The sequence below is a fragment of the Protopterus annectens genome, chromosome 7.part0 (assembly GCF_019279795.1).
Source record: "Protopterus annectens isolate FY-2018-M chromosome 7.part0, PAN1.0, whole genome shotgun sequence".
Lineage (NCBI taxonomy): Eukaryota > Metazoa > Chordata > Ceratodontiformes > Protopteridae > Protopterus > Protopterus annectens.
In genome coordinates this window covers 1,507,571,634-1,507,599,254 of record NC_056739.1, presented here as the reverse complement: position 1 = coordinate 1,507,599,254, position 27,621 = coordinate 1,507,571,634, and the positions used below count along the sequence as shown (strand labels likewise).

The 27,621-nt window shown below is 35.3% G+C and overlaps 1 protein-coding gene across 2 annotated transcripts in view; it reads right to left on the bottom strand.

Annotated features, from left to right (window-relative positions):
• The window catches only part of SLC6A1 (solute carrier family 6 member 1), a 546,898-nt gene that overhangs the window by 330,231 nt on the left and 189,046 nt on the right, over positions 1 to 27,621 (bottom strand). For both annotated transcript variants that reach the window (XM_044078045.1, XM_044078046.1), the window contains exons 9-10: positions 23,517 to 23,641; positions 14,655 to 14,767 (exon numbers count right to left, since the gene is read on the bottom strand). In XM_044078045.1, the coding sequence (XP_043933980.1) occupies positions 14,655 to 14,767; positions 23,517 to 23,641 (238 nt within the window). The remainder of the gene's footprint in view (positions 1 to 14,654; positions 14,768 to 23,516; positions 23,642 to 27,621) is intronic.

Genomic DNA, 27,621 nt, shown 5'->3' with positions numbered 1-27,621 from the left:
TCACAACTACCGCTCAATTGCAATTTTATCTCCTTTATCAAAAATGCTATAAAGAGTAGTGCATACACAACTAATGCAATACCTCCTAAAAAACAACCTTATATCTACATCTCAACATGGCTTCCAACCCTCCCATAGTACCACCACTGCTCTACTCTCATATACCAACATAGTCAATACCCATAGAAACAACAGACTTTTTGTTTCCTCTATATTCTTAGACTTATCTAAAGCCTTTGATATGGTCAACCACACCCTGCTTCTCAAAGCTCTATCTACCCTTAACATTAACTCCCTCACAATATCATGGTTCAACAGCTATTTATCAGGCCGCCAACAAGCAGTTCTTCGGCAGGACCAGTTATCCTCCCTTCTACCAATATCCATAGGAGTCCCTCAAGGCTCCATACTTGGTCCTTTACTGTTCTCCATATTTACAAATCAGATAGCTGCCACATCCCCCTCTGCCTCTATAGTACAATATGAGGATGACACTACTATCATATGTGCCACTGCAACCTTAAGCGAGCTTCAAACAATAACACAGCATAACTTTACTCTGGCTGAATCATGGTTTTCTGGCATTAAACTTATACTCAATCCCAAAAAAACAAAACTACTTCTCTTCAGTCCTGGTAGAGCTCCTGCACTAAACAATGATTTCACCATAAACTCCAAGGATAACACCTCTATCACCCCAACAACTAACACAAAACTCCTAGGAGTAGTAATTGATAACAACCTAAAGTTTGACAATCACATAGCCCAAACAATCAAAAATGTGAACAAAAAGCTTGGTCTCCTGTATCAGAACAAGCAATTCATGACCAACTATACCAAAGCCACTATTGCTAGAACACACCTATTATCCACCCTACTGTATGCCTCCCCTATCCTGACTAATCTTCGCCAAGGCAAACTAAACAGAATGGCATCCTGCTATTACAAGATTGCCAAGTTTTCTGCAGGTGCCTCTAGTAGATCCCATCACTGCCTTCCCTCAAACACCTTAGCTGGCTTGAACTACCCCAACTACTTCTTACTACTCAACTCTCTACAGCTCACAGACTATACTGACACTCTGACAAAACTCCAGCTCTACAGGATCTAATACAGCCTTACACCACCACCCGAACCTTAACGTCAACAGACCAAAATCTCATAAATGTCATCAAACATAAGAATGAAGCAGGTAAAGCTCTCTTTGGCTGTACTATAGCAAAAATCTGGAACTCACTCTCAATCCATTTAACCTCTACAAGCTCTGCTCCGCTATTTAAGAAATTACTCAAAACCCACTATACTAACACCTGGCTATGCACATGCGACGTCCCAGTCTAAGCCACTATATTGCAGAGTTACAAGGTTTCCACCAATGATCACCCACAAGTTTCTATCCTCAGAATACCTATGCTTACTAGAAGCCTATAACCTCTGAATACTTATTCTTAACAAACAATACTTCAATACATGGTATGGATCTAAATGAATGTGAAGAAATGTTGAATGGTTTATTTTGATGCTATTGATTGTTTATGCTCAATACCTAAATGTTAACTCTTCCTTCTAAATGTTTAAATGTATGTATTGTAGCATTGTATTAACTGGAGCTTTTCTTCCCAGGCCTCTGCTGAAAATGGACCTGTGTCCAGTCGGACTTTCCCAGTCATCAAATGTAAAATAAATAAAATAAATAAATAACACACACAAAACACCACCACACAAGCTACTTTCTATTCCCACACACACATCACAGCAACAAAATACACTAACATACACCACAGCCCCTACCCAAACCCCTTAACACACACACACTTACCTGAATATATAACCATAGCGGAACTTTAGAAGTGTGAAATTCAAAACCTCCAGTATTCGAGGTTTTGAATTTCACTCTTCTAAACTTTCTCTATTATGTGGATTCGGCTTCTTGGGCTCGAAAAACACTGGAATTCGAGATTTCAGTATTTTGAGTTTCTGAACGGAACCCATATATATATATATATATATATATATATATATATGTGTGTGTGTGTGTATGTATATATGAGTGACCAGTTGCCATAATGGTCAAGGTCCTTGCATCCCATGTACAAGATACAAGGTTCAATCCCGACCTCCAGCACATGCTTGTATGGAGTTTGTATGTTCTCCTGTGTCTCTGTGGGGTGCTTCCTACCTCCCAAAAAACACGCTGAGTGTTTCCACTTCAAACTCATCCCAGGATGGAGTTGTAAGCAGCAGCACATACTGTCTATAAAGGTAATAGTTGTTTAGATCAACTGTTTTGGCCATCAGTTGTGGTGTGCAATATCTGCAAGAGAGGAGATCATGGATCACAGTCTGCATGATGTGTCAGGGATAGCCACTCATAATTCAGTCATGTTGACTAATGTTGCCAAATAGGCATGGTTAGTTGTAATAAATGGGTTGAGGGCCTGGCCTTGTCAGTCCTATGTCAGAAGCCCAGTGCTAATGTAAGTAGGGGTGTATGTGCTCCTACTGGCAGTGTGAGAACAATATAAAGCCCAGCATCCCTGAGTCAGTAAGCTGCTGCCTGTCCAGTGTCCATTTGCTCAACTTGGGTTACCTGGGATAGTTCTGTTGAGTGAAAGCTGGATGCAAAACCAGTCAACATGCCAAACATGAACTAAAAATTGCTACACTCAATGTAGGTTAACTGACAGGAAGTGGATTATGTGACAGTAAGGAGAAGGCTGGACATCCTATGTACCCAGCAGACAACATGAAAGGGCAATGCAGCAAAGCCACTTGCTTGGGATCCAGAGCCTACTACTTAGGTTGAGAACAGACTGGAAGTTTTGTGAGAAATGTGATGAATGAGAGGCTTCAGAAGACAGTCAGTGATGTCATCAGAACTAGGTACAGACTCATGGCAATCAGACTCCAATACAAGCATATGGCAGTATTCATAACTTCAGCTTATGCCCCAGAGCAGGTATGTGATAGTGAGGAAAAGATTGCATTCAGGCAGCAGTTGCAGGTCTTACTAGATAAAGCAAGACAACATGAATTGGCATTGATAATGGGTGATCTGAATGCACATATGGGGACAGACACAACAGGATATGAGTACTGCCTGGGTCCACATGGGTGGGGCAAACGGAATAAGGAAGGAGAGATCATTTTAGACTTCTGTCTGGCAAGTGGCTTGATTGTAGCCAACACAAGGTTCAATAAGACAGACAGTTACAAGATCACATGCAAGAGTGGACAACATCCCCAGTGAAACAGTCAGCCCACATCATATACACTGGTTGCCACAATCAGCAGCAAGCAGTGATCAGAAAAGGCTCTACTGTCAACAGAAACTAGTCTGAAGTCATGGAAGCTGAATGGAGAGAAAGTACAACAGTTCAAGACATTACTCAGGGCTCTTGCACCTCAGAAAAAAGAGGAAATAGATCGAGATTAAGAGGTATGGCAGCACATCAGAACAGCATGTGTAAGAACAGATATTTAACTGAGCCAGGTATGGAAATAAGGTACATAAGGAAAGCTAGTGATGGAAAGCAGAAGGTCAGGCAGTCATCAAAAGAAAGAAGGAGTGCAGGAAATAGTGGAAGATAGACAAGATGGAGCAGACTAAGACAGAATAGGGAAAGAGCCAATTCCCTGGTCACAATCTCTTATGGCTGGTTAACTATTTACTACAATACTGCAACATTTTCAGTTTTGACATTTTGTCTGTGGTGTTGTGGCACTTGATATTCAACATTTTCAATGTAAAGATAAAGAATGCTTTAACCAATATGACATTTTAGTTACATCTTTGTTTAAAATAACAAAAGAGAGGAGTGGTAATATTAAGGAAAAGAGTCAAACTATGACTGAAATAGTTTTAAAAAAGACGTCTAAGAAGAGATGCTCCATTTTTTGATTGTTGAATGCAATAATAATATTTGGACTTTAGAGAACATGTAGTGATTTCTGGGTATGAAATAAAATAGCAAAAAAGAAGAAAAAAAATCTTGAAATTATGCTCACCGATATAAAGGATAGTTTAATTTTGGGAGTCAGTTTTAATTACATATTTGACAAATCTGAAATTAGTATCATAAAATAGCCAATGATAACTGCTATGACCAAAGCATTAACTATGGATAGAATTATTAAATATAAATGATACATATGAAATAAAATATGTGGATTCTTTGCAATATATGCATTAGTCTCTTGCATTTGGCACTCAGTAGAATATATAAAATCCTGATGCAAATAATATGATATTGAAAAAAAGCTAATTTCTGTCCCTTCTCAGATCATGATGCTTTAATGTTTAAACTGTCAGTCAACTAAATTTAACACAGTAGCTATGATCTCACAATTTCCAGCGTATTTAATATATTGGGAACACTTAGCTGATTAGTGAAATAAAGATTTTTTTGAGATTTAAAGAGAGAGAGAGAGATGATACGAGGAAAATAATGATATGGAATTCCACAAAGACTTTCATTTATAACAAAAGGTAAGGTGAAATAAATAAATAACTAACTCAATAAATAAATAAATAAATTGAATGACAAAATATTAAATATCCCCAAAATAAAATTCATGTAGCGAAATCCATTTTTTGGAAAGAATCCTTATAGGCCAAAAATACTTATTAAATAAACAGTGTACTCCAAAAACACTCGAAGCCGATAATATCCACAAATAGCACACTTTATTCACTAAAAATCCCTGTGGTTGAGCGCTTTCATCTGTGACAGTACAGATTTCTTCAGAACCATTTCCTTACAGCAGTACATTCTATTTATACAAGACTTGGCGCCAAAAATCAATAAATTGTTAATTGAGTCTTAAAACAGCAATGTTCCCTTAGAACCAACACTCATATGGTACTAAATAAGATGCATACTGAAATATTATATACCTATTTCAATGTAGAAATACTAAAATATTTAAAATTGTGTATATCTAGTTGATTATTATGTATGTTGATAATTTTAAAATACGTACATTAATAATAAAAATCACATTCATGATAAGTAAAAAATAAAAAATAAAAAATGAACTAATAACCTCCAATACACTCACATCTTGCTTAATGGATCGATATGACACTTGTAATAATGTGTAAAGCTCAAAATACCTTTCTATAAACAGATAAAACTCATTATCAAACATATTAACATAGTAATGTGTGTTTCCTTTGTCCCACATAGGTAAAATCGTCCATTTAACAAAATAAACACTGCCTGTTGTAATAATATGTTGGAAATGTTATGAAAATATATTGTGAAAAATTAATTATTTTATTTGTTTTAAAATTCTATAAAGTGCATGTAGTGCAGTGGCATTAAAACTAAGTGGGTATTACCTGGTAGTACTTAATTCAATGCTAACAAGGGTTTTATACTAATGAAGTCATTGATACCAGGTCGTGTAGTGGCATCAAAACATATTTGCCATCTACTTTCTTTCCATGCAAGAAATGTCTTCCAGTTTCCACCTTTATCCTTGACGTCTACTTGGTCAATAATTGAAAACCTAAACTCATGCTCTAACCCTTTTTCTTGTATGTGTCTGTATGATCATGTGTGCAAACGGATTAAATCTTATTACACATACTCTATTGTATGATCCCAACTTTTGTGGAATACCTTAATAACACCACGGACTTTTTGAGATTCACGTACCAACACGATAAAAAGGGTATCGCATATCTGGACACGTGGATTGGTAATACAGGCACTGGATTCATTTCAAGACTTTACAGAAAACCAACTTTCTCCAACGACTATATACACTTCACTAGCTGCCACCCACGACACATATTCAAAAATATAGTGAAGGGCCAGTGCATCAGAGCAGCAAGGATGACCTCCACTTATGAAGATATGAACAGAGAATTAGATAACATCACACAACTCTTTTTAGAAAGGGGATATCCCAAAAAGTTATTGGAAAACACAACCCTTTTTGTAAAAGCACAATGGGGACTTAAATATAAACCATTGTTAGGGAGCCCCATCATTACACAGAACAACAAGAGTAACGATTGGGACAATAGAGTATGTGTAATAAGATTTAATCCGTTTGCACACATGATCACAGATATTCTTAAGAAACATTGGACTCTCATTACTTCTGCGGGCACTTTAGGGAGTCTAGTGGGAACTGAGATATGTACAGTGTATAAGACAGGAAACAACATTAAAAATTTATTGGAGGGTGGAATGAAGAAGAACGACAAAAAGAGTACACAAGGGACTAAAAAATGTGGATGTTGTAAACAATGTAAGTACATCAACACATCCCACACCATTAGACTTGAAAACACCACGCACTCGAAGGTACATTGTACAGCAGGTAATTGTGATTCCCAGCGGTTAGTGTATATAGCCACCTGCACCGCCTGCCCGGCCTTTTACATAGGCAAAACGGAGAGGAAGATGAAGAGGCGTATATACGAACACATGTACAGTATTAAAAGAGAGGACACAAAAAATGCACTATACAGACACATACAAGAAAAAGGGTTAGAGCATGAGTTTAGGTTTTCAATTATTGACCAAGTAGACGTCAAGGATAAAGGTGGAAACTGGAAGACATTTCTTGCATGGAAAGAAAGTAGATGGCAAATATGTTTTGATGCCACTACACGACCTGGTATCAATGACTTCATTAGTATAAAACCCTTGTTAGCATTGAATTAAGTACTACCAGGTAATACCCACTTAGTTTTAATGCCACTGCTCTACATGCACTTTATAGAATTTTAAAACAAATAAAATAATTAATTTTTCACAATATATTTTCATAACATTTCCAACATATTATTACAACAGGCAGTGTTTATTTTGTTAAATGGACGATTTTACCTATGTGGGACAAAGGAAACACACATTACTATGTTAATATGTTTGATAATGAGTTATATCTGTTTATAGAAAGGTATTTTGAGCTTTACACATTATTACAAGTGTCATATCGATCCATTAAGCAAGATGTGAGTGTATTGGAGGTTATTAGTTCATTTTTTATTTTTTACTTATCATGAATGTGATTTTTATTATTAATGTACGGATTTTAAAATTATCAACATACTTAATAATCAACTAGATATACACAATTTTAATTATTTTAGTATTTCTACATTGAAATAGGTATATAATATTTCAGTATGCATCTTATTTAGTACCATATGAGTGTTGGTTCTAAGGGAACATTGCTGTTTTAAGACTTAATTAACAATTTATTGATTTTTGGCGCCAAGTCTTGTATAAATAGAATGTACTGCTGTAAGGAAATGGTTCTGAAGAAATCTGTACTGTTACAGATGAAAGCGCTCAACCACAGGGATTTTTAGTGAATAAAGTGTGCTATTTGTGGATATTATCGGCTTCGAGTGTTTTTGGAGTACACTGTTCTTGCTATTTTTCTGCAAGTTGTTGCTGTTCTACATTTTTTGCCTTTACTTATTAAATAAAGAATATCATATGATTCTATGACCTAAGAGCATTACTGCTCCAGAAATTAAACTTTTTTAACAAATTCAATGACATTAAAGGGGCTGCACAATTTAATTATGAGATTAAAATCTTTTACTAGACCTAATCAAATAATAGACATTAGAAAGAAAATAAGTTAATAAATAAAATATGAAATAGAAGAAATTCTCTTATAATTACAGAAAAAATATTATAGTACACTAAATCAAAAGAATAGTCATCTGACATGTAATAATTCTACTTTGCACTTATTCACTCTTAGGCTTGCTGATTTGGGTGGCAGGCATTACTAATAAATTAAGGCAGAAGGTTATGTCTCTTTCATGGTCTTATATTAAATGTCCCACCACATATACACATGTGGCTTGCTGTGCAAATCAAAAGCCTGTAACCCCTGACCACTGTATATTAATTTGTGGCAGTGCATGATATTATAGGCTATTACTATATGACTTGTCTCATATGAATTAGTTTACACTTGAGCAGATATATTGTAAATACTAAATTTATACTGCCCACAAAATGGTTTCCTTCCCAACCTCTGTGTATTTACAATTTTTATTTTATTATCCCTTTTGCAGGCATTTACTGATTTGAATTAATTTGTCCTATTACCTATTTTAAGTAAAGTACTTTTTTATTCATTGACGAAAGCCTGCTGTTTGTAGACTTTTTTATTTCATATCAGTATTGGCATAGCACTGACGTATCATTAATTGTCAGTATCTGCCTTTCATGTTTATATAAGAGTTGGCTCATTTCTGGACTGAAAAGAAACTGCATATTGGTGTGCTGCATTGGTCTTCAGGTCACAGCATTATGATAAAAACAGGAAGAAGTTAGTAGAATTAGAAGGCATCATTATCCCTACCCGCACGCATATGTGTGTGTGTGTGTGTGTGTGTGTGTGTGTGTGTGTGTGTGTGTGTGTGTGTGTGTGTGTGTGTGTGTGCGTGTAATAACTTTGGCCAAGTCTGAGTTACTGTTGGTAAGATTGCAGTGAAAGACATTGGACTGAGATGAAGGTGGGTTTCATTTTGAAAAGCCAGTGATTATAGCCCTGTTCTACTGTAGATCAGTGTTCAGCTTATTTGGGTGCATGATGGTGAGAACCCAAAATAAAAGTGCTTTTTTGTCATATTGTCTTAAGCCACTCAATAAATAATGGAAAATGGTGATCTATAGTGCAGATTGTGAAACTATAGCCCTGACCACTGCCCATGAATTAAGGACATTGAGCAGAAGTTTTGTCCCACTCCAAGTCTATCACATGTACTTTGATCTAATCTCCTGCAATGTTTTTCTTTTGTTAAATATATCTGCATATATTAAATGATGCATATACTATCAGCATAGTATGTTTCTGAATTGCTTTATGTAAAGTATGTAGTGGAGTTTAAAGAATGCACAGTGAATCTCAAAAATTCCATTGTGATTTCTAAGTACTTCACAAAACCATCCAGTTGTTCATCAGGAGTGTCATCGTACAATAAATAAATATCACCCACAAACCATTTATAAAATCTCATAGATGATATGTACTGTGAACTTTTTAGATACCAGGATCTCTGTTGATGAAAGAGGTGTTATGCACACAGAGTTGTTCAGGAAAGACTGTAACAAGAATATAATACTTCATAGAAATAGCATGCATCCCCATCATATGTTTTCAAATGTAATGAGGAATCAGTTTTACAGGTTTTCCAGATTACACACTGAAGGAGCTAAATACAATGTGACCATTACTGGTATGAAGGAGAGACTTAAAAACAGAGGCTACACTGAAAAGGAGATAAATAATGAGATGGCCATTGTACAGTTAGAAAGAGAGATTATCCCATCCCCCTCAAGTAATAGTCATATGCAGACCACTTAAAAGCATAAGGTGGTTCTAACATATGCCAGTGATGTTAAATACATTTGTGGAATCATCAAAAAAAATTGGAAGAGCTTAACGATTGATCCAACAATCAGGGACATTATAGGGACGACCCCCCTCTTTCAGTCTTAAGAGGAATCTAAATTTAAAACACTGCCTGTGTTATGGCTTTCAGTCTAGAGACAACATCCAGCCTATAAGAGTCAGTATGTTCCCTTGCAGGCTTGTTCATCATGTAAATATCTTACTTCCAAAAATGAGTTTGTGCATACAATTTATTTTAGGAAATATTATTGTCGTGCTTATGCACATTGCAAAACTAAACACATGGTATATGTTGCCATGTGCAAAGCTTGTGCAGCTTTTTATACAGGAAAAACTGACAGACAATTTAAAGAACGCATCTCAAAGCATATGAGTGATATTAGAGTGTGTGTAATGTTGAGAGTCCTTTTCTTTGTAGAAACATATTATGCAATGTCCAAGTCATGTTTTTCAGTTTATGGCCACAGACATCCTAAAGGAGGATTTATGAGGTGGCAATATACCTGATAAAATGGAATGGTCTGAGATGCAATGGATAGGGGAGCTTAAGGTCGATAAGTTTCCTGGACTCAATGCTAATATACCTCTGAAGCCTGACCTTAAGGGGCATAGGCTTTTTAGATGAATTTTATTGGTAGTCTCTAAATTCATGCCATTGGTGTTCTTGAGGAGGTGTGTCTGAAGTATCTCATTGATTGGCTGCTGCGTTACTTAAATAGACCTTGGAGTTCAGTAATGACAGATCTAACGAAGGGTTATATAGGACCAAAAAGTGCTCATCTCTGTGTTTTACCTCATTGGACTTCATCTACTTTTGTGGTTTATTTCACTGGACTTCACTTGTATTATCTCTTTGTTTTATTTTGTTGGACTTTATCTACTTTTGTGGTTTACTTTGTGGATTTTACTTGGATTTTATTAAAGTGTATGTGTTTGCCTGACAGCCTAGTGGCTGCACTTATTTATTTAATGCTTTGTGTCTACACTTTTCTGTGTGAACCTTTAACCTTCACTCCTTATTTATTATTATATTGTTTTTGTGTCTTGGAATGACAGTACATGGCTGAAGGTGTTGAATGGAGTATGGTGGATATTAAACTGGAGTACCATCTGAGACAGGCTGCTACAGATGAAATGAATTTACCCAGGAAGACCTTTCGGCTCAATAGTAATATGTTACTGCATTTGAATCTCACAACAATAAAAGTGTTAGAAGACATTCATACAGAGGATAATGCAGGATTTTACTTGGAGGTGAGAGAGCTTGAAAACTTGTATAAATTAAAAAGGCTACAATGGCAATCCCTCCATTTTGAAGCTTGCCTGCATTATATAATCATTCCTAGAAGCTGTAGGGCCATGCTTATGCCATCATATGGTGAAACATATCCAGATTTATTAAGTAAATGGCAAGCTCTAAACCTAGTGCTTAGTTTCAGGTATATATGTTTGCTTATAGATTTCTATAAACGCAAAGAGCAGGAGCATATTTTAATATTGAAAAATTACAATAGAGCAGGAAAGCACATATACTGATGTGTTACAAAGGAACAAGCTTGATGACATTTATTTGAAAATTTCCACATATAATTCTAGGCTGCAGCAGATCAAAGTTAAAAAATTGGTAAGTGATATATTTAAATGGCCATGTAACAGCAATATGTCTACAATGACTGACATTCTTAAAAATGCCAGCAGTAAATATGCGCAACCTGTAGTGTAGAAACTCCATGATCAGAGAATATAGAAGACATTTCCTCCCCTGCTGCATCAACTTTGCACCATGAGTCACCAAGTCGTGTGTGAGAAATCTTGGAGCAAGGCAAAAAGAGAAGAGTAAAGACAATAAAGCTTTTTCATCAGTTTTTGCGGCACTTCCCCTGGAGATTATTACACCGAGATATCTACGGAGAATGAGATCGCAGAGCAGGGGCAGGAAATGGAGATTGTTGGCCAAACGAAAATCTCAACAATGGCCAAATGAAAATCTTAACAAGGTGTGAACAAGAGACAATTAAGATGAACAATTTGATATTGAATCTTTCTAAAGTTCACCTATGCAAGTTAATTTGCTTAATAAAGGCTTGAACTTCATTCCAGCAACATTTTCGGTTCTGCATCGTTTGATTTTGAATCTTAAATTATTTGGGAGAAACACCATGTTAAAGGTTAAATTTGGTAACAATGATGATTACACTATGAATACTTCTAAGAAACCGAGAGCATCTATTCCTCAGAATAATTCCCATTATGGACACTTTTTTGCAAGTTTGTGAGTCTGATATTGCACAGAGACTTCATGAACCATGACACTGTTGTCATAATCTCACTAAAGAGAAGATGGGAGCTTTGAGAGCAGAGAGAGAGCACAAGGACTTGGTTTTAGGCCAGCAGATAAAGAGGGAGACATTGTCTTACTTGATGCAGATCGCTATTTTGATAAGATGCTATGGTTACTCAAGGATGAAGATACTTATGCTAATATTAACAAACTTCAAGTCAACACCATGGTTTATAATATTAGGGCAAGACTACAAGTCCTTCAACACAAACATGTAATTATACAAGATATGTATTATTATCTTGTAGTTTCTGACCCGATTATTCAAACTTTCAATGAGCTGCCTAAAATACATAAAGAACGATCTGATTCATCAATGCACCCTATAGTATCGGGTTATGGAATCCATTTCAATCTTCATAGAACATCAGTTAAAAGGTGCAATTGATCGTGCACTAGTGGCACTTAAAGATACTGGACATTTTCTATGGACTTTATATTATTATGTGACAACTTTAGAAAATGGTGTCCAGTTTCTGATGGTCACCTTAGATTTTAATAGTTTATTTACTGTCATAACCAATATGTATGGTATAGAGGCTGTGAAACATTTCCTGGTGAAGAACAATTATCTGGACAGCAATAAAAGTGATCTCATTGGTGTTGTATTGGATTTAGTACTGAAGAATGACATCTTTACTTTTAGTAAGCTTATTTATTGGCAGAGATGTGGAGTTGTGATGGGTACTCCCTGTGCCAATTGGTATGCCAATCCTTTATTAGCCAACCGGGAATCCCAATTTGTTTTAAGTACAGCCAATCCATATATATTATCCATAAGGTTTTATAAATGGTTCATGGATGATATTTATATATTGTGAGATGACACACCTGAACAACTGGATGCTTTTTGAAGTATTTAAAAACCACAATGGAATTTTTGAGATCCACTGTACATTTTTTAAAATCCACTTTGGACTTTCTAGATACTAGGATCTCTGTTGATGAAAGAGGTGTTATGCATACAGAGTTGTTCAGGAAAGCCTGCAACAAGAATACAATACTTCATAGAAATAGCATGCATCCCTGCATGTATTTTCAAATGTAATTAGGAATCAGTTTTCCAGGTTTTCCAGATTACATACTGAAGAAGTTAAATACAATGTGGTCATGACTGCAATGAAGGAGAGGCATAAAAACAGAGGCTACATTGAACAGGAAATAAATAATAAGATGGTCATTGTACAATTATAAAGAGAGAATACAGCCAAACAACTTTTCTCCAACACATCAATAACCCCAGCCCCCTTGAGTAATAATCATAAGGAGACCAATCAAAAGCATAGGGTGGTCCTGACATATGCCAGTGATGTTCAATACATTTGTGACATCATCAAAAAGAATTGGGAGATCTTAATGATTGATCCAACAATCAGAGACATCATAGGGAGACCTTGTCTTTTTGTTTGAAGAGGAATCTAAATTTAAAACAGCACCTGTGTTATGGCTTTCAGTCGAGAGACAACATCCAGCCTATAAGAGTTGGTATGTTCCACTGCAGGCTTGTTCATCATGTAAATATCTTACTTCCAAAAATGAGTTTGTGCATCCAATTTATTTTAGGAAATATTATTGTCGTGCTTATGCAGACTGCAAAACTAAACACATGGTATATGTTGCCATGTGGGAAGCTTGTGCAGCTTTTTATATAAGAAAAACTGACAGGCAATTTAAAGAATGCATCTCAAAGCATATGAGTGATATTAGATTGTGTGATATTAGGAGTCCTTTGTGCAAACAGATTATGCAAATTCCAGGTCATGCTTTTCAGTTTATGGCCTTAGAAGTTCACTGATAAAATGGAATTCACTGAGATGCAATGGATAGCAAAGCTTCAGGCTGACAAACTTCCTGGATTCAGTGCTAATATACCTCTGAAGCCCACCCTTAATGGGCATACACGTTTTAGATGAATTTTATTGGTAGTTTCTAAATTCATGCCATTGGTGTTCTTGATGAGGTGTGTCTGAAGTACATCATTGATTGGCTGCTGCTTTATTTAAATAGACCATGGCTTTTAGTAATGGCAGATCTGATGAAGTGTTAGATAGGACCCAAAAGCGCTCATCTCTATGTTTTACTTCATTGGACTTCATCTACTTTTGTGGTTTCTTTCATTGGACTTCACTTGGATTATCTCTGTGTATCTAAGTTTGTTGTTTACTTAGCTGGATTTTACTTGGATGTTATTAAAGCATGAGCATTTGCATGACAACTTGGTGGCTGCACTTATTTATTTTGTGTTTTATGTTTTATGTTTTTGTGTTTTATGTTTTGTGTTTTATATTATAAGCCGTATACTCAAAAGACAAATTCATTGAACACAATTTTTGATATGAAAAGACTGAAATGCAAAATATTTAAATAAAATTGAGCACCAGAATACAAGTGATGTGCTTATTGCACCTTGTCTATGCCATGTTACACTGTAGATAATGCAGCTATAAAGATGTATTTAGTTAGTGAATAACAGACTGCATCTTAGAAAAAGGACCAAATTATTTTCTCCATATTATCTGTAAAATGCCTGAATAGAAGCACAAGTTTAGTTTAAAAAAAATATTTAAAAAAATGAACTACATCTTTATATTCACTAAAAAGATGACATGATAAATCAGTTCACTGCCTTTTTTAATTACATAATTTGTTATTGTGAATTTCAAAATATTTTCACTTTCAGAAAGAAGTAGTTAATTGCATTGTGAAATGGATGCTAAAATTCAAACCTATGCATGTTAGCTGAAAAGTTCAGAATCTGTCATTTACAACACTACATTTTTTTTTAATTCTAATACTTTTGAAAAAAAATGCAGAATGTAAATTTTTCTAGTGCTAAAATTATAAAACTAGATAAGATAATCTAGCAAGTGAACAGTAAATAGTAATTCCCAAATTATGTAATAAATCCTACCTGGCTGTCAATCCCAAGCATAATCAACATGGAGAAGAACAATATAGACCACAACGGTGATACAGGCAGCTGCGTAACAGCTTCAGGGTAAGCCAAGAATGCTAAACCAGGACCTTGAAAATAAAATGAAACACACTGATTTAAAAGAGCTGTACTATCAAGCCAGACAATAAATTACCTTTCATTTCTTAAGTTTAAATGACTGGTTTTATAGCATAGAACTGCTTTAAGTGGATATATTTAAGAAAGGATATATTCAAAACTTAAATATCATGCATAAAATCATTTTATGTGACAGACATATCTCAAGAACAGATCATGCATTGTGACTGCCACATTCCAAAGGGGAAGCTGTGTATGAAATGCTAATGAATAAAATATACATGTAGAGAAAGAGCATTTAGTTGATATATGGTAGTGAAATGGAAAACAGCATAGTCGAAAATCTCCTTATGATTGAGCAATAGCAGTTGCATGTAGACCAGTTATTTGAAAAAGCACTATAAATCTCCTGTAATAATGGCTGTCTACAGAGCAGGAAGAAAGACTTATCAAGCTTATCACTTATTTAAGGGAGCTTTCCCGAAGCCCAATTAGAAGGACAGATGGAGAAATCACAGTCTCTAGGAAAGGCTCTATAGAATTATTTAAAAATTCTTTATTAAGTACAAAGTTATAAGGTGGCAGCAAAATCAATAATTATTTTGATTTATATAACAATTCTTCAGAGTGTGTTGCTGGAAAAGTATATGGCAATGGTATACAGTAGATGACCTTAGTGTAGGATAAAATTGAATGTGGCATTAATACTTGATTTCATCTCTCATAATATCTTTCTGACATATAGTGTAAAGCTAGATAATGCATTAGAATTGGGCAGTCACTATAACTAAACTTCTTATGGGTGAATGCTGTTGTTGCAATTGACAAATGTCTTCATGTTTTCGATCAAAGCAGAATGATTAAACTTACTAGAAAATCATACAAGCTTTTCTCCTATGCATAAGTCACATCACTGAGTAGGCTGTGTTTTGCTTTATCTTTCAATGTTTCTTGACTTGACAATACATACCTAAGATGTTTTTCCTTAGTAACATCAAGCCATAATGCATATTTTCCTAAATAATGGTTTGTGGAGGAAACATTATTTAACTAAATTGTGAACAGTTCCTTTGGGTGGGATTCATAAAGAAAGTTATGTCATTGGGGAATAACATGTTCTCCTGTCCTATTCTCTGTTCATGATGTGAAAGTTCAGGTTGCATGACTTACTTTTCTTCTTGGGCCTTTTTACACTGCTGTTTTTTTTTTGATAAATTTGGGGCTTCACCTAACATATTAATAAGGTATTTTATTCAATTCTCACTGCTAGATCCCAGGAGTTTCTAGCCAGTATCTTCATACTGTTGGCAGGTTGTAGACTGACCCTGATCCCTTTACTTCATTTGGTGCAGCTGTGGGGCACATCACTGCACTTTAATTTCAGTAGCTCACCTCAGTCTATTTGGTGATTTACTGGGTTCCCAAGAAGCCATCTTTACAGCTAAACGCGTGTCTGAAATGCATTCTGTCTGACTGCACCTTGCAGCAGCTGTTTATCTAAGTTTAAGGGGTTCTTTCTGAATCCCAATGAAAAACTTATATCTGTGTACTTAGACGCTCAATTTATTGTAATTGTTTAATAGTGAGTGAGTGTGTCAGCAAATTTATTTGTGTGGAAATATTTGTCTTAAATAATTGTAACACTGCTCTTTTCTGCAAGTCAACTGATTTTAGTTAGAAATGCTGTCTATTCCTAACAATAAACTATGCACATGTCCAACTATCAAAACTTGCAGGTATGCTCTGTCTTTCTGCCCTGTGTGTTTTGTCACAGAGTACACTTTTATTTAATTTAATTATTTATTTATTTATGTTTGGTTGAAACTACCATTTTGGGGTTTCTTATTAGTTACTTTAAAGGAGTCACACTGTATTATGTCAACAGGCATGTCAGGCAATTTGAGTATATACAAATGTCATTCATGGTGCATATTCATTGAAATCCAAATGAGGCATTTAGAATAAAATGCTCAATCTCTCGTCAATAAAAACTCACGGAGGCCACCAGCAGAGTTTTAAATAGTGCAAATGTGAACATGCTGGCATAAAGTATAAAAGAGGTTATGACATACATTTATGTAGTACAGAAAAAGGATTAATTTATACCTAATTAAGTTTTGCAGCAGAAGGAAAAAAATGCACAAAAAATAATTTTATTATTGTTGGTGTAACCACATTAGAGCTTGCTAGGCTTTATACAGAAAATGCATATACTTCTTGTATATATGGGTATAACAATTCTATGCAGTGAATGTTAAGGGTCTGCCCTACAATAAGACTCTTTTGACAACTGACCAGTGAATATCTTATTGAAGTCTTAGTAGAAGAGATCACCCTCTACAAGCAAGTCTGCTATATGTGTCATAATATGAATAAGCTTCTGAGAAACATTGGTAACCCTTCTTACTGTTATATGATAATGCAGAATTTATTTTCCTTACACATTAGGAGAGAAGTGTCATAGAAGTTCTAACGTGTCTTACTTGCACAGGTTACCACAAAAGGGTCTACAAGCATTGTGCCCATATTTTGGTGGGTTTAGACCTTTCATTCAAGAGATAACTAATCAAGACATGCAATATCAAGTGCCTTTTTTGTCAATTAGATAAGGATGTTGAGGTCTAGCTGACTGACCACTATCATGGACAGAGTGGGAGAAGGTTTTGTATAGAGACTGAACTGTTCCTGTTTCTGAGTGATTGAGTGAAAAATGATCTCAGAGTTAGGGCACAAAGTAGCAGTGAAGTAGTGCACATTATTTATTGATTTATTGTTTTTTTGCAGTTTGCCGATGAGCCATGGCACAAGTTGTGATTGTCAACTTACTGGCCTCTTGAGATGTCACTAATATCAACTCAAACTCAGTTAGCTTGACCACAAGCCAGGTATTAACAAAAAGGATCAGATCCTTTCTGAATAAAATGAGCATGAAAATGTTTTCCTTCCTCTCTCAATTATTATTATTGATAGATTTGCTACAGTTACCACCTGAAAATGGTGTTAGATAATGTCAGCCATAATGGCTGCTGAAACTTGCTAATTTGTGGAGTGAGTTTAAAACTGTGTTTAAGATATGAAATCTTAAACTGAAATCTGATTTTAGCTTACAGTGAAGTTTTCTACATTCTTTCAGGTAGAATTTCTGACATTTTAACAGAATTTTTAAGAAGTTTGAGTGGTTGCTGCATTTTTACTTCTTTTCAACTCCTTTAATGCTTATATTTCATACTTATCTTCTATCATCCCAAACTTTATGTATATCTAAGTCAGGTTATTCCAAGTCTGTAATATTTTCAGTAAAGTTTGCTTGCAGTGGGAGTTGGGAGGATGCAACAAATATTTTTTTTGGGGGGGGTGGGGGGTCATCTGCCTTCTATATTTTAGAAACAGATCCACTAATAAATAAGAAGAAGAAACAATTTTATCTGGGTCAGAGAGAGTTGTCATGCCAAGAGGACCACCTAATGCTAACACTACAAGTACTTATACTCATCATAGAAAAGTTTAGGAAGACTGAGTTCAAAAAATGATGAAGACGTTGTTAACAATAAATACTTCTACATCTTCAGATATGCAGTAAATGGATGGGAAAATGAAGGGCATGGAACACACAACCAGTGATTCATTTCAGTTAGATACAGACATAGGAGAAACAAGGCAGTGACTTGCAGCAGACTAGACTCAGAAAGTTACTGGAAAATTTGTGGACACTGAAAACAGAAGTAGGAGAAAGAATTTAAAATATAGTGATACAAAAGTTCAAAGAAGGGAAGAATTGCAAAGCCTTTATGATTGAAAAGTTGAGTGAATGAACAGAGCTGTTCAAAGAAGAGTTAGTGAATAAACTAGCTCACTGTGAGAATTTGCTGCAGCATCTAAAAACAAGGATGTCCACAGCAATGCTTGCATGGTTTGAGACATCTGGAGTGTGAGAAAATGTGATTATCAGCCTCAGGGTCCTGGAAAAAAATAGCTTTTGTTAGCACACAGTTTTGGTTTATCTATATTTTTCATCCAAATCATGGCATAAAAGGATAACTTTCCAAACTTCAATTAAAGATTATAAGCAGAAATACTGTAGGTTCAAAATACTTCATAGAATTCAATGTAACATTTTGTTGCTATATGAGTTGTTAGTTGTAGTCTGACACAGAAAAGTTTGGATCCAGAGACTTCTTTGTCTAACAAAGGAAACCTGCAATTGAGTTTACAGACTGGTGAATGGGGCAGTAGGTACAAATCAGAAAAAAAAAAACTATAGTAATTTCAGCTTTTAATGAAATGTTAGATAGAATAAAGACAAAAAGAGGTATAGGATGTGATATAACCTGATGACTGTACAAGTGGAAGACACTTTCTTGGAATTCATAATTGTATAAATTTACAGCCTGAGTGGGCACGATTAATTAAAGACAAGAACAAGTTGGTCTAAATCCTAGCAAGAAACATTAACCAATTTGACTAAAAGTAATAATAAAGTTATCTAAATTGTTTTATTATTTAAAATTGAATGTTGTTGACTACAACAAGTTGTAGACATTATTAGTTGATAAGAAGCCCTTGGAAATGAACAACTTGAGTCAAACCTGGTATTAAAATGCAGAATGCTTTTATTAAAACAATGCTTCTAATATATTTAATAAAATCTATTAAGAGACTACTATATTTGTGTTTTGCAGATGTGACAGTATTTTGAGGACTTATGCATTTAACTCATTTTGGAAAGGGTTATCACTTTTCCAGTTTAAGGACATGGCAGGAGTACATAACATAGTTTCATGGAAATGCAATTCAGATATGATATTGCAGGAGAACTACTGTTCATCCCCAGAGCTAGAAGAATTATTGAAAAGATACTGGCTTTTGACCAAGGTATGTTTGCAAGTTAAGCATAAGGTTAGAAGAAAGAGGCAGCTGCACTGATAAAAAATGGTTACCCTTATAAAAAAAAGAGAAAGTAGTGGATAGATTTGGGAGGTATGTGTTCTGCAAAAGTATATGAGAATGACAAAAAAGACAAGCCTTAATTACATGTATCCCCCAGGGAACAGATAACAAATAACTGGGTAGAATATTTTGAGACCTGATAGCCTTTCAAGAAGGAATATAGTTTAAAGCAGGAAAAGGTACACGGGGTTCCTTGTGAAATAACTAAGCCAATACTAGGATGGTTTGTGGTCAGATATACACAGTATATGGGAATAGTAGGTGTATCTTCACAATTTTATAAGGGAAAGAATGGTTATCCTAGTTGTTCCTAAAGGTGCTAGATATGTTCACATTTAGGCAAAATTTTAACTTCTAAAGAACATTTAAATATGGTAAAGAGAATAACCATGCATGCTCTTATTTTGGCAGATCACATCACACAAATCTACCATCTCAAAATAATGAAAATACACTTACCAAGAATGTGGAGATTGAGTTTGTACTTTTGCAGAAGGAAGGACTTTGAAACTAAGTTTAAGGATTTTATAGACAGGTGGGAAGATGAGATACCAGTGATGGGGAAATGGGAAGGGTTTAAGTAGCAGATACCATGGTACTGGAGGGAATGTATTCAAAAAGAATAAAGAAATATGGGAAAATATTCAGAATTACTAAAGGCTAGGCTCCAGCTCTACTCAGTTGCTTACTGCCTACTCTAAGGTGATCTCTGCCTGACGTACAAGGCCATGTCTAACCTGGAATTGTTGGACATGCTCCACCTCAAGAAAACCAAATCCATTAGAGCTACACATTCCAGGGATTTAAACCTTAGCACAACAATAAATCGGACATGCTGGAGGGATAGATTCATATCCCAAAGGCTTCCCTTGCTCTGGAATAGAATCCCAGTCCATGTTAGGCAGAGCCCCTCGCTGACCCTCTTCAAGAGAAATCTTGATGAGTGGATGGGAAATCATAAATTTCCTCTTGGGATCACTTCTATGGCCCTGCTGGACAGAGGCTCAGGAATCTAGTCTAAAAGGGAGGCGAAAGCCAATACATTCTGGCTAGGCTTATAAATGCCCTAGGGCAGATAGCCTAGTACCTACCTATGAACCTATGAACCTATGAGATTGGATAGAAAGTCAGACAGTGTAAATTGCAACTATATTAAGTTAGTAAAAGTATTTGTAGTGTATAGTGGCCAAAGCATTTAAGGTGGTTTAATCATATGACTACAAGAACAGACAAGATTATTGAGATAGTGTTCTTTTAGTGCAAATTTAAATGTTTTTAAAGAGTCTAGTTGAGTAAGAGAGTGGGAGCGCATATTACCTAAAGTATTTCTGTTGCACACTTTATAGTCCATTTGCTTTATTCTCACCCTGTTCAACAATTGGGTTTGCACGACTAGGCTTGTAGTGGCCCTAGTGGTTGTTGCCTAGTATATACCAATGTAATCCAAGGAACAATGCTATCTAGGTCACATCAACCAATCTTCATTTTAAATCATGAGTATAAAATGCTTACACCACTAGCAACAAAAATACTTGCTTACTGCCACCATTTTAACTGATCTAAACCAAACCAGGAATAGAGAAAATAGATCACCTTTTGATAACTTAGTTAAAACAAATGAGTCGGCAGAAGGTACAAACATGAAAAGTAGAAAAGTGCTCATGCTAGTCTTTGATATAGAAAAGGCATTTGATAAGATGACCCAGTACTGTTTAATAGAAATATTAAACAGGATGAGATTTTCAAAATGTTTTACTAAACTAACACAGAACATTTATAGTTAGCCAACTGCACAGGAAAGGTGGATCTCTGTCTGTCAACATCAGTAAGGACTTGTCTGAGGAACAAGACAGGGAGTGTCCAGTGTCTCCACTATTGCTTGCAGTGTACAAAATTTATGACAAAAAAGCATATTCAGTGGTAAATTTGGGGAAACTGTACTCACAAGTATTTATTACATGCAGGTAATTTGTAAATTTATTAGCTGGTTCAAATGTATTTATTTATTTATTTATTTATTTCCAGTTTGATGATTGGGGATGTCCACTGGGCTCAGGGAGCCCGTTTTCAGTGGAGGCCCGGGGAGAAAAGCTCCATGTTACAAAGTTTAGATAAAGATACAATATAGAAAAGAAGAACAATTTACAATTATGTTTCATGCTAGAGAGCAGGTGTAATTTCGTAGGTACATGTTACCTTTAGATACAGACACGATATTATTAATGAACAATTTAGAACACGTATATGAAGAATTGTTATGTTTTGAAAGATTCTCAGGCTGTAAAACAATTAGGGATAGCAAAGATGCAGTGATTTGTGATCTCTTATTGGAGTATAAGGAGAAATGCCCTTATCTAGGATAACCAATGATTTAAATGTTTTTGCCTACTAATAGGACAATTCTTTAGTGATTATGTGTCCCTAACATTTAAAGAAAATATTTCTGAGGATAGAACAGCTTTTCCAAAGTGGAAGTTAATTTTGTTAGACTGTATTCTTTGGGGCAGGCATTTCATTGGTTTGTTGTTCTCTGCTGTTACAGACAGTAGATAGTCCCCTAGTGTTTGAGTTAAGCATTTATATGACTATGTCACAAAAATGGAGTTGGATTATTTTATGAGGAAGATGGCAAGTAACAAATGGCATAGAAGGTGTTGGTGATTTCTGTCATTCTATGAGAAACGGGCACTCCAAGTTGTAAACGTATGCTATGGCATCTCATTTAAGGATGCTATACAGTGCAGTCTCAGGGTCATTTCTGGCCACTTTGAAGACAGGAAGGTGATGGTATTACAGGTTATTAAAAAACAATTATTAAATACTGTGAAAAAGTCATGGAAATAAAAGGACACGTATAGCGCACAAGAAGATGATAAACATTTTAAGTTGGCATTAGAAGCATCACAACTGAAGATTGTTTTCAAAGTATTGCCACATAAAAGCTTTGTGAGAAGTGCAGCAGATATAAATACAAAACAGAAAAAAAAATTAGAAAGTAATATTTCACTAGATACTGGGAGAAACTGGTTTATGGGGAAAAGGTGGTTACACTGAAGCATATTCAAGGGTTATATAATCATATTGAAAGGCAAGATGAAATATATGAAGTATTGAAAGATGGGTACAGTAGGGATAAATGGTCAAGGGTAAACAAAGAAGATATACCCTAATGGGTGAACTGGATAACTAAGACTAGAGGTGAAAATATAACAAAGATGGAAAAATTAGCAAGATATACAAAATATTATTATGATGAGGTGTAAGTGAAATTACTGGAAAATATCAATGGCACTGGGAAACTTATTTTAATATTCGGCTTTCAGATAAATAATGGCAGTAGGTTCTGCTGGCACAGAGGTATGCTACAAAGCTGAGGCAGTTTTGTTACTCTTGGTGACAATGCCTTTTCAAGTACTTTTGCACTTCTTCAGGGCTGCCTTGTATCTATACATGAATGGAAGCTAAGTACGGGAGATGTAAGGAAGGAGATTCATGAAACTAGAAGCAAGTAGGATATTTGGGCATTTCACTATTTTATTTAAAGATGTGATAGATGAGCACACACTGGAAATCATGCCATGACAGAAGAGAATGCTATATACAGTATATTTTGACTGTTTGCAATGTTATTTAATTATTTTGGAGGAAAATGGTTAGAATTTTGAAAATAACTTCCAGTATGCTATATGGAAGTTAACACGTCAAAACAGCATGGCAGCAATAATTCAATAACTGTATTACATATTACACACATGCACTTGTCACTTGGTTAAAAACAGTGTCAGAGCTGAAGAACTAGAAAGTTGCAAATACCTGATGCTGCTACATCTGCAATTGGCTTCTTTGTGACATGAGCCATAAAACCAACTATAGAGAAGATGACAAACCCGGCAAACATACTTGTAGTGGAATTGATGCAACAGACAATGATAGAGTCTCTAATACAAATAAAGAACATAAACATTATGAGCAAAAGTATTTTTTCTTTAGCATATATAAGTTTCTGACACATTGCTGAAACTGAAAATATTCATGTTAACAGTAATATCACCATCCATTTAAAGGAAAAGTTAATCTATTACATACAAATTATCTAAAAATTAAAGCAACTATGGAATAATGCCTGATGTTTATGAAAGCATGACAAATCATATAGCTAATGAGATTCATGTGTATAATCATAATTTTCAGATCCATAAGAGTACTGTGATTCTCTTTACAAATAACATTTATGTTTATTCTGTTTTTTTTTAATTATACATAGAGTAGTCTTCTTACATCAAGTATGAAGCAGTCTGTAGTACTACCCAAAAGAGGACTAGAAATAAAAAGGGGTCTTTACCCTATTCCTAATGGCAGGTATAAAAAATTGGAGCTATTAGTTGATTCTATTAAGTAGGGTGTATGGGAAAAATGGCCTAATACATGGAGTAGGTGCTACCTCACACATAACATATATAGCCCATTCTCATTTTGGCTTCCTTTTTTGGATGATGCCAGGAAACCTACACCCTCTATAGAAGCTCATTTTATTTTCTACTGCATTTCACATTTATTGATCATTATTTGCAACATGCAATAATATGACTCTATGGTTGTGGTTCATGAATCAGTTGTACACACATAATACTATAACGGATTATAACATAATCATGAAGAAGTTATGCAATTCCTAACTAGTCACCTCAACTAGAGGTCCTTTAACTTAAGCATACATGCAAAAAGCGAGTCTACATAGATTGTTTTTACTTAGATGTAGATGATCTATATCGGAAAATAATGTGTTGAAATATTGAGAAATTTTAAACACTAGTTAAAAGGACAAACAATTGCTGGAAACTCTTTGCTTAGAAATAGAAAGCATAATTGCTAATTCAGTCTGTCTGAAGAATGACTTCATGTTTTCTTATCCATTTAATCAGTTTAAGAGGAGTTGGATTATCGCATGTCTGAAAGGCTTCTTTAAATATTATATAGCAATAATCAAAACCTTGAACAGAGCATTTACAAAGAAAAAGCCTAAAAGCACTCAAATCCACTAAGAGCACCATAGCTTTGAAAGAGCTCATGCAGAAGGGCACTGTTGCAAAGTTTTAAAAGAAAATCAAATCAAATTAAAAGTCATGAACTCTAGTTTCCCTTCCCAGAATCAGAGCTTATCTTCCCAGAAGCTGAATGGAAGCAGTACACCTGTGCTGATGACCATAGCTTTATGTTATACTATTTGTGAGCATTCTTTCTGTAGTGAACCCTAATTTTTATGTAAAAATGTTTAGACTGTTTCAGATAATGACAGTCAGACTGACAACTATCATATTGTTGCCACCATGATGAAACATTGTCTAAGCAACATATTTGCTGACAAAAAATGCACTTTGTTCATCTTGTCGAAATGTTATATGATTATATTGCATACAGGAATTTTAATATGTAATACATTCATGTGATGTGTTGGTAGAGAAAAAGGAAGGGAAATCCCAAATTGAGCCTACAATAGGGTGGATAACTGTTAATATAGTGGATTATGATTGGGCCATTTATCATAAGTTGCTTATTATGTGTTCAAGACATGGATGCCAAGAAATTTACCTAGAGAGCAAAACTCGAGAGATGAATCATGGCATCCATGTTGAGAACACATAATCTGATCAAAATTCTTTGTAGTGTCTGGTCATTGATCAGCTCTTAATACTATTAGCCAGAGCTGGATCATGATCAAATAGGGCCTGAGTGGTGTGGTTATCTGGCTAAAGAGTCATGGCCCTTTCCTTTGGCATATCTGGTAGTTTATTGTGTTACTCTCTGGGTAATTTGCCAAAGGGGTAAGGTACTGAGTCAGGATGGGATGCTATGGGGAGCAGCAAACCTGATCTGAAGAGAGGAAGGAGATGGGCATTATGGGTAAGGGAGGAGCTATTATGGGTAGGGGAGGAGCCAAGTCAGATCTGTCACAGATCCATGTCCCACAGGTTGAAAACAAATGAAGAGCAACAACTCAGATGGAACTTTATGGTGAGTACATAACTTTTTTTTTAATTTTTGCATCAAGTCGTCCTAACTTCATTGTGTGTGTAATTTTTGGAGACATGATAAAATGAAGTATGTAGAAGTATGGGTTAAAAAGGATTCTGTTATGGCAGCTAAGGATATGTGGCAAGATGCTAAAGAAAAGGCAATGGCAAAATTGAGAAACTGGAAACTGTTGTTTATGGATATAGATAGCAAGATACAAGCAGTAAAAAATGTTTTTAGCCCCTTTAGTTTTATATACAGGTCTGGTGCATTTTGTCAACCAGAGGAGAAATGGTGAACAATAATTAATATAAAATCAAAAGATTTTATCTGGGAGGGAAAAGGGCAAGGGTCAAGTGGGATAAATTGGTTCTTTCAGTAGAGTAAGCTGGTTTAGGATTACCTAATTTGAAAGGATATTTGAGTTACACTGTTAAGGTTCATATACATAACACAAGAAGAAAGTTATAATTAAAATTAGAAAGGGATGAAGAAATAGGGAAAATTAAAGAAATGAAAGAATGGGATTTGGGATGCAGATCCTTAAGGAGAAAAACAGCCATATAGAATAGCATATTCGCAAAGTAGCTGAAGTATTCTTAGAACTAAACCAACATGAATATGGAGAAAGGAGATGTTGCCAATGGGGATTACCACAATTAGGGGTACAGAAAACAGACTAGAGGGGGCTGGAATGTACTGGGAGAAACTGGCAAAGGAACCAATGCATTGGGAACAAATAACTACAGGAAGAGGCCAGGAAGAGATTTATACTGCAGGTTAAAGACTGCTATCCCTATCAGGGATTGATATTGGTATAGACAAAGAGAAAGGGATAAGGGAATCCTAAGTGAAAAACCTGCTCCGGTAGAGTTTCGTGTTAAATGTAGATGAGAAGTTGCTGTTAAAAAGGGATAATTAGTCGGGCATGTAAAATATTGCACAATAACTATTGGAATTAGAGAAGGTTAGAAAAGATTGGGAAGAGAGATTTGATAAGCAATTCACAAGAAAGCAATGGGAGGACATATGTATGGCTCCCAAGTATGCAACAAAGTCTAGAAGATTTAGGATTTTGGCTTGAAATTGCTTGCTTGGGTATTTTTATACCCTAGGCAAACTCCAATTCATTTTTACCTCTGGTAGATACCAAATATTGAAGGTGTAATGAAAAAGAGTGGTAACTGAGAGCACATGTTTTGGAAGTGTAATAAGTTGGCAGACTGAAAAATTCCCTGCAGAGTACTCTGTCAGAAATATTGGGTGAGCAAATGGGTGTAACTAAGGAAATTATTATTATTTTTTTTAGCTGGACATTGTAAGGCCTTACTAAGTTTAGACATAGTAAGGCCTTACTAAGTTTAATTCTGATGTCTGCTAACAAATGATTGTAGCAGAGATAATTGTTAGAACAGGGTAAGAGCAAATTACTTGCGGGAAAAATGGAAATTGCGAAAACAATAGATGCAGAATAATGTTTTGGAGGAGGAGTGAGGTTTAAGGGCAAGGCAGGAATTGATCAATTTATGCAATGATGGATTGATGATGATCATAACAAAAGAATGTATGTGCCGTATAATGTTTGCAACTTGGAAAATGTTAATGTTTTTTTTTTCTTTTGTATAAATGTACGTTTGCTTATGTCTTGAGCAATAATTCAATAAAGACGTTAAAAAAAAAAAAACAGGACATCCCCAGCTCACTATGATCTTCAATTTAGATTCCTCAGACCTAACTTATGGACACATGATGGAGCACTCAGGGCACATAGGATGACAACATGAGGGGGAAAATGCATAAATATAAACGATGATGATCCTAACTCTGAAGGCCTTCACCCATACCTTGAAGGAAATGGTTGTCTGGATTGTGACCGACACCATCACTGTGACATTGTACATAAACA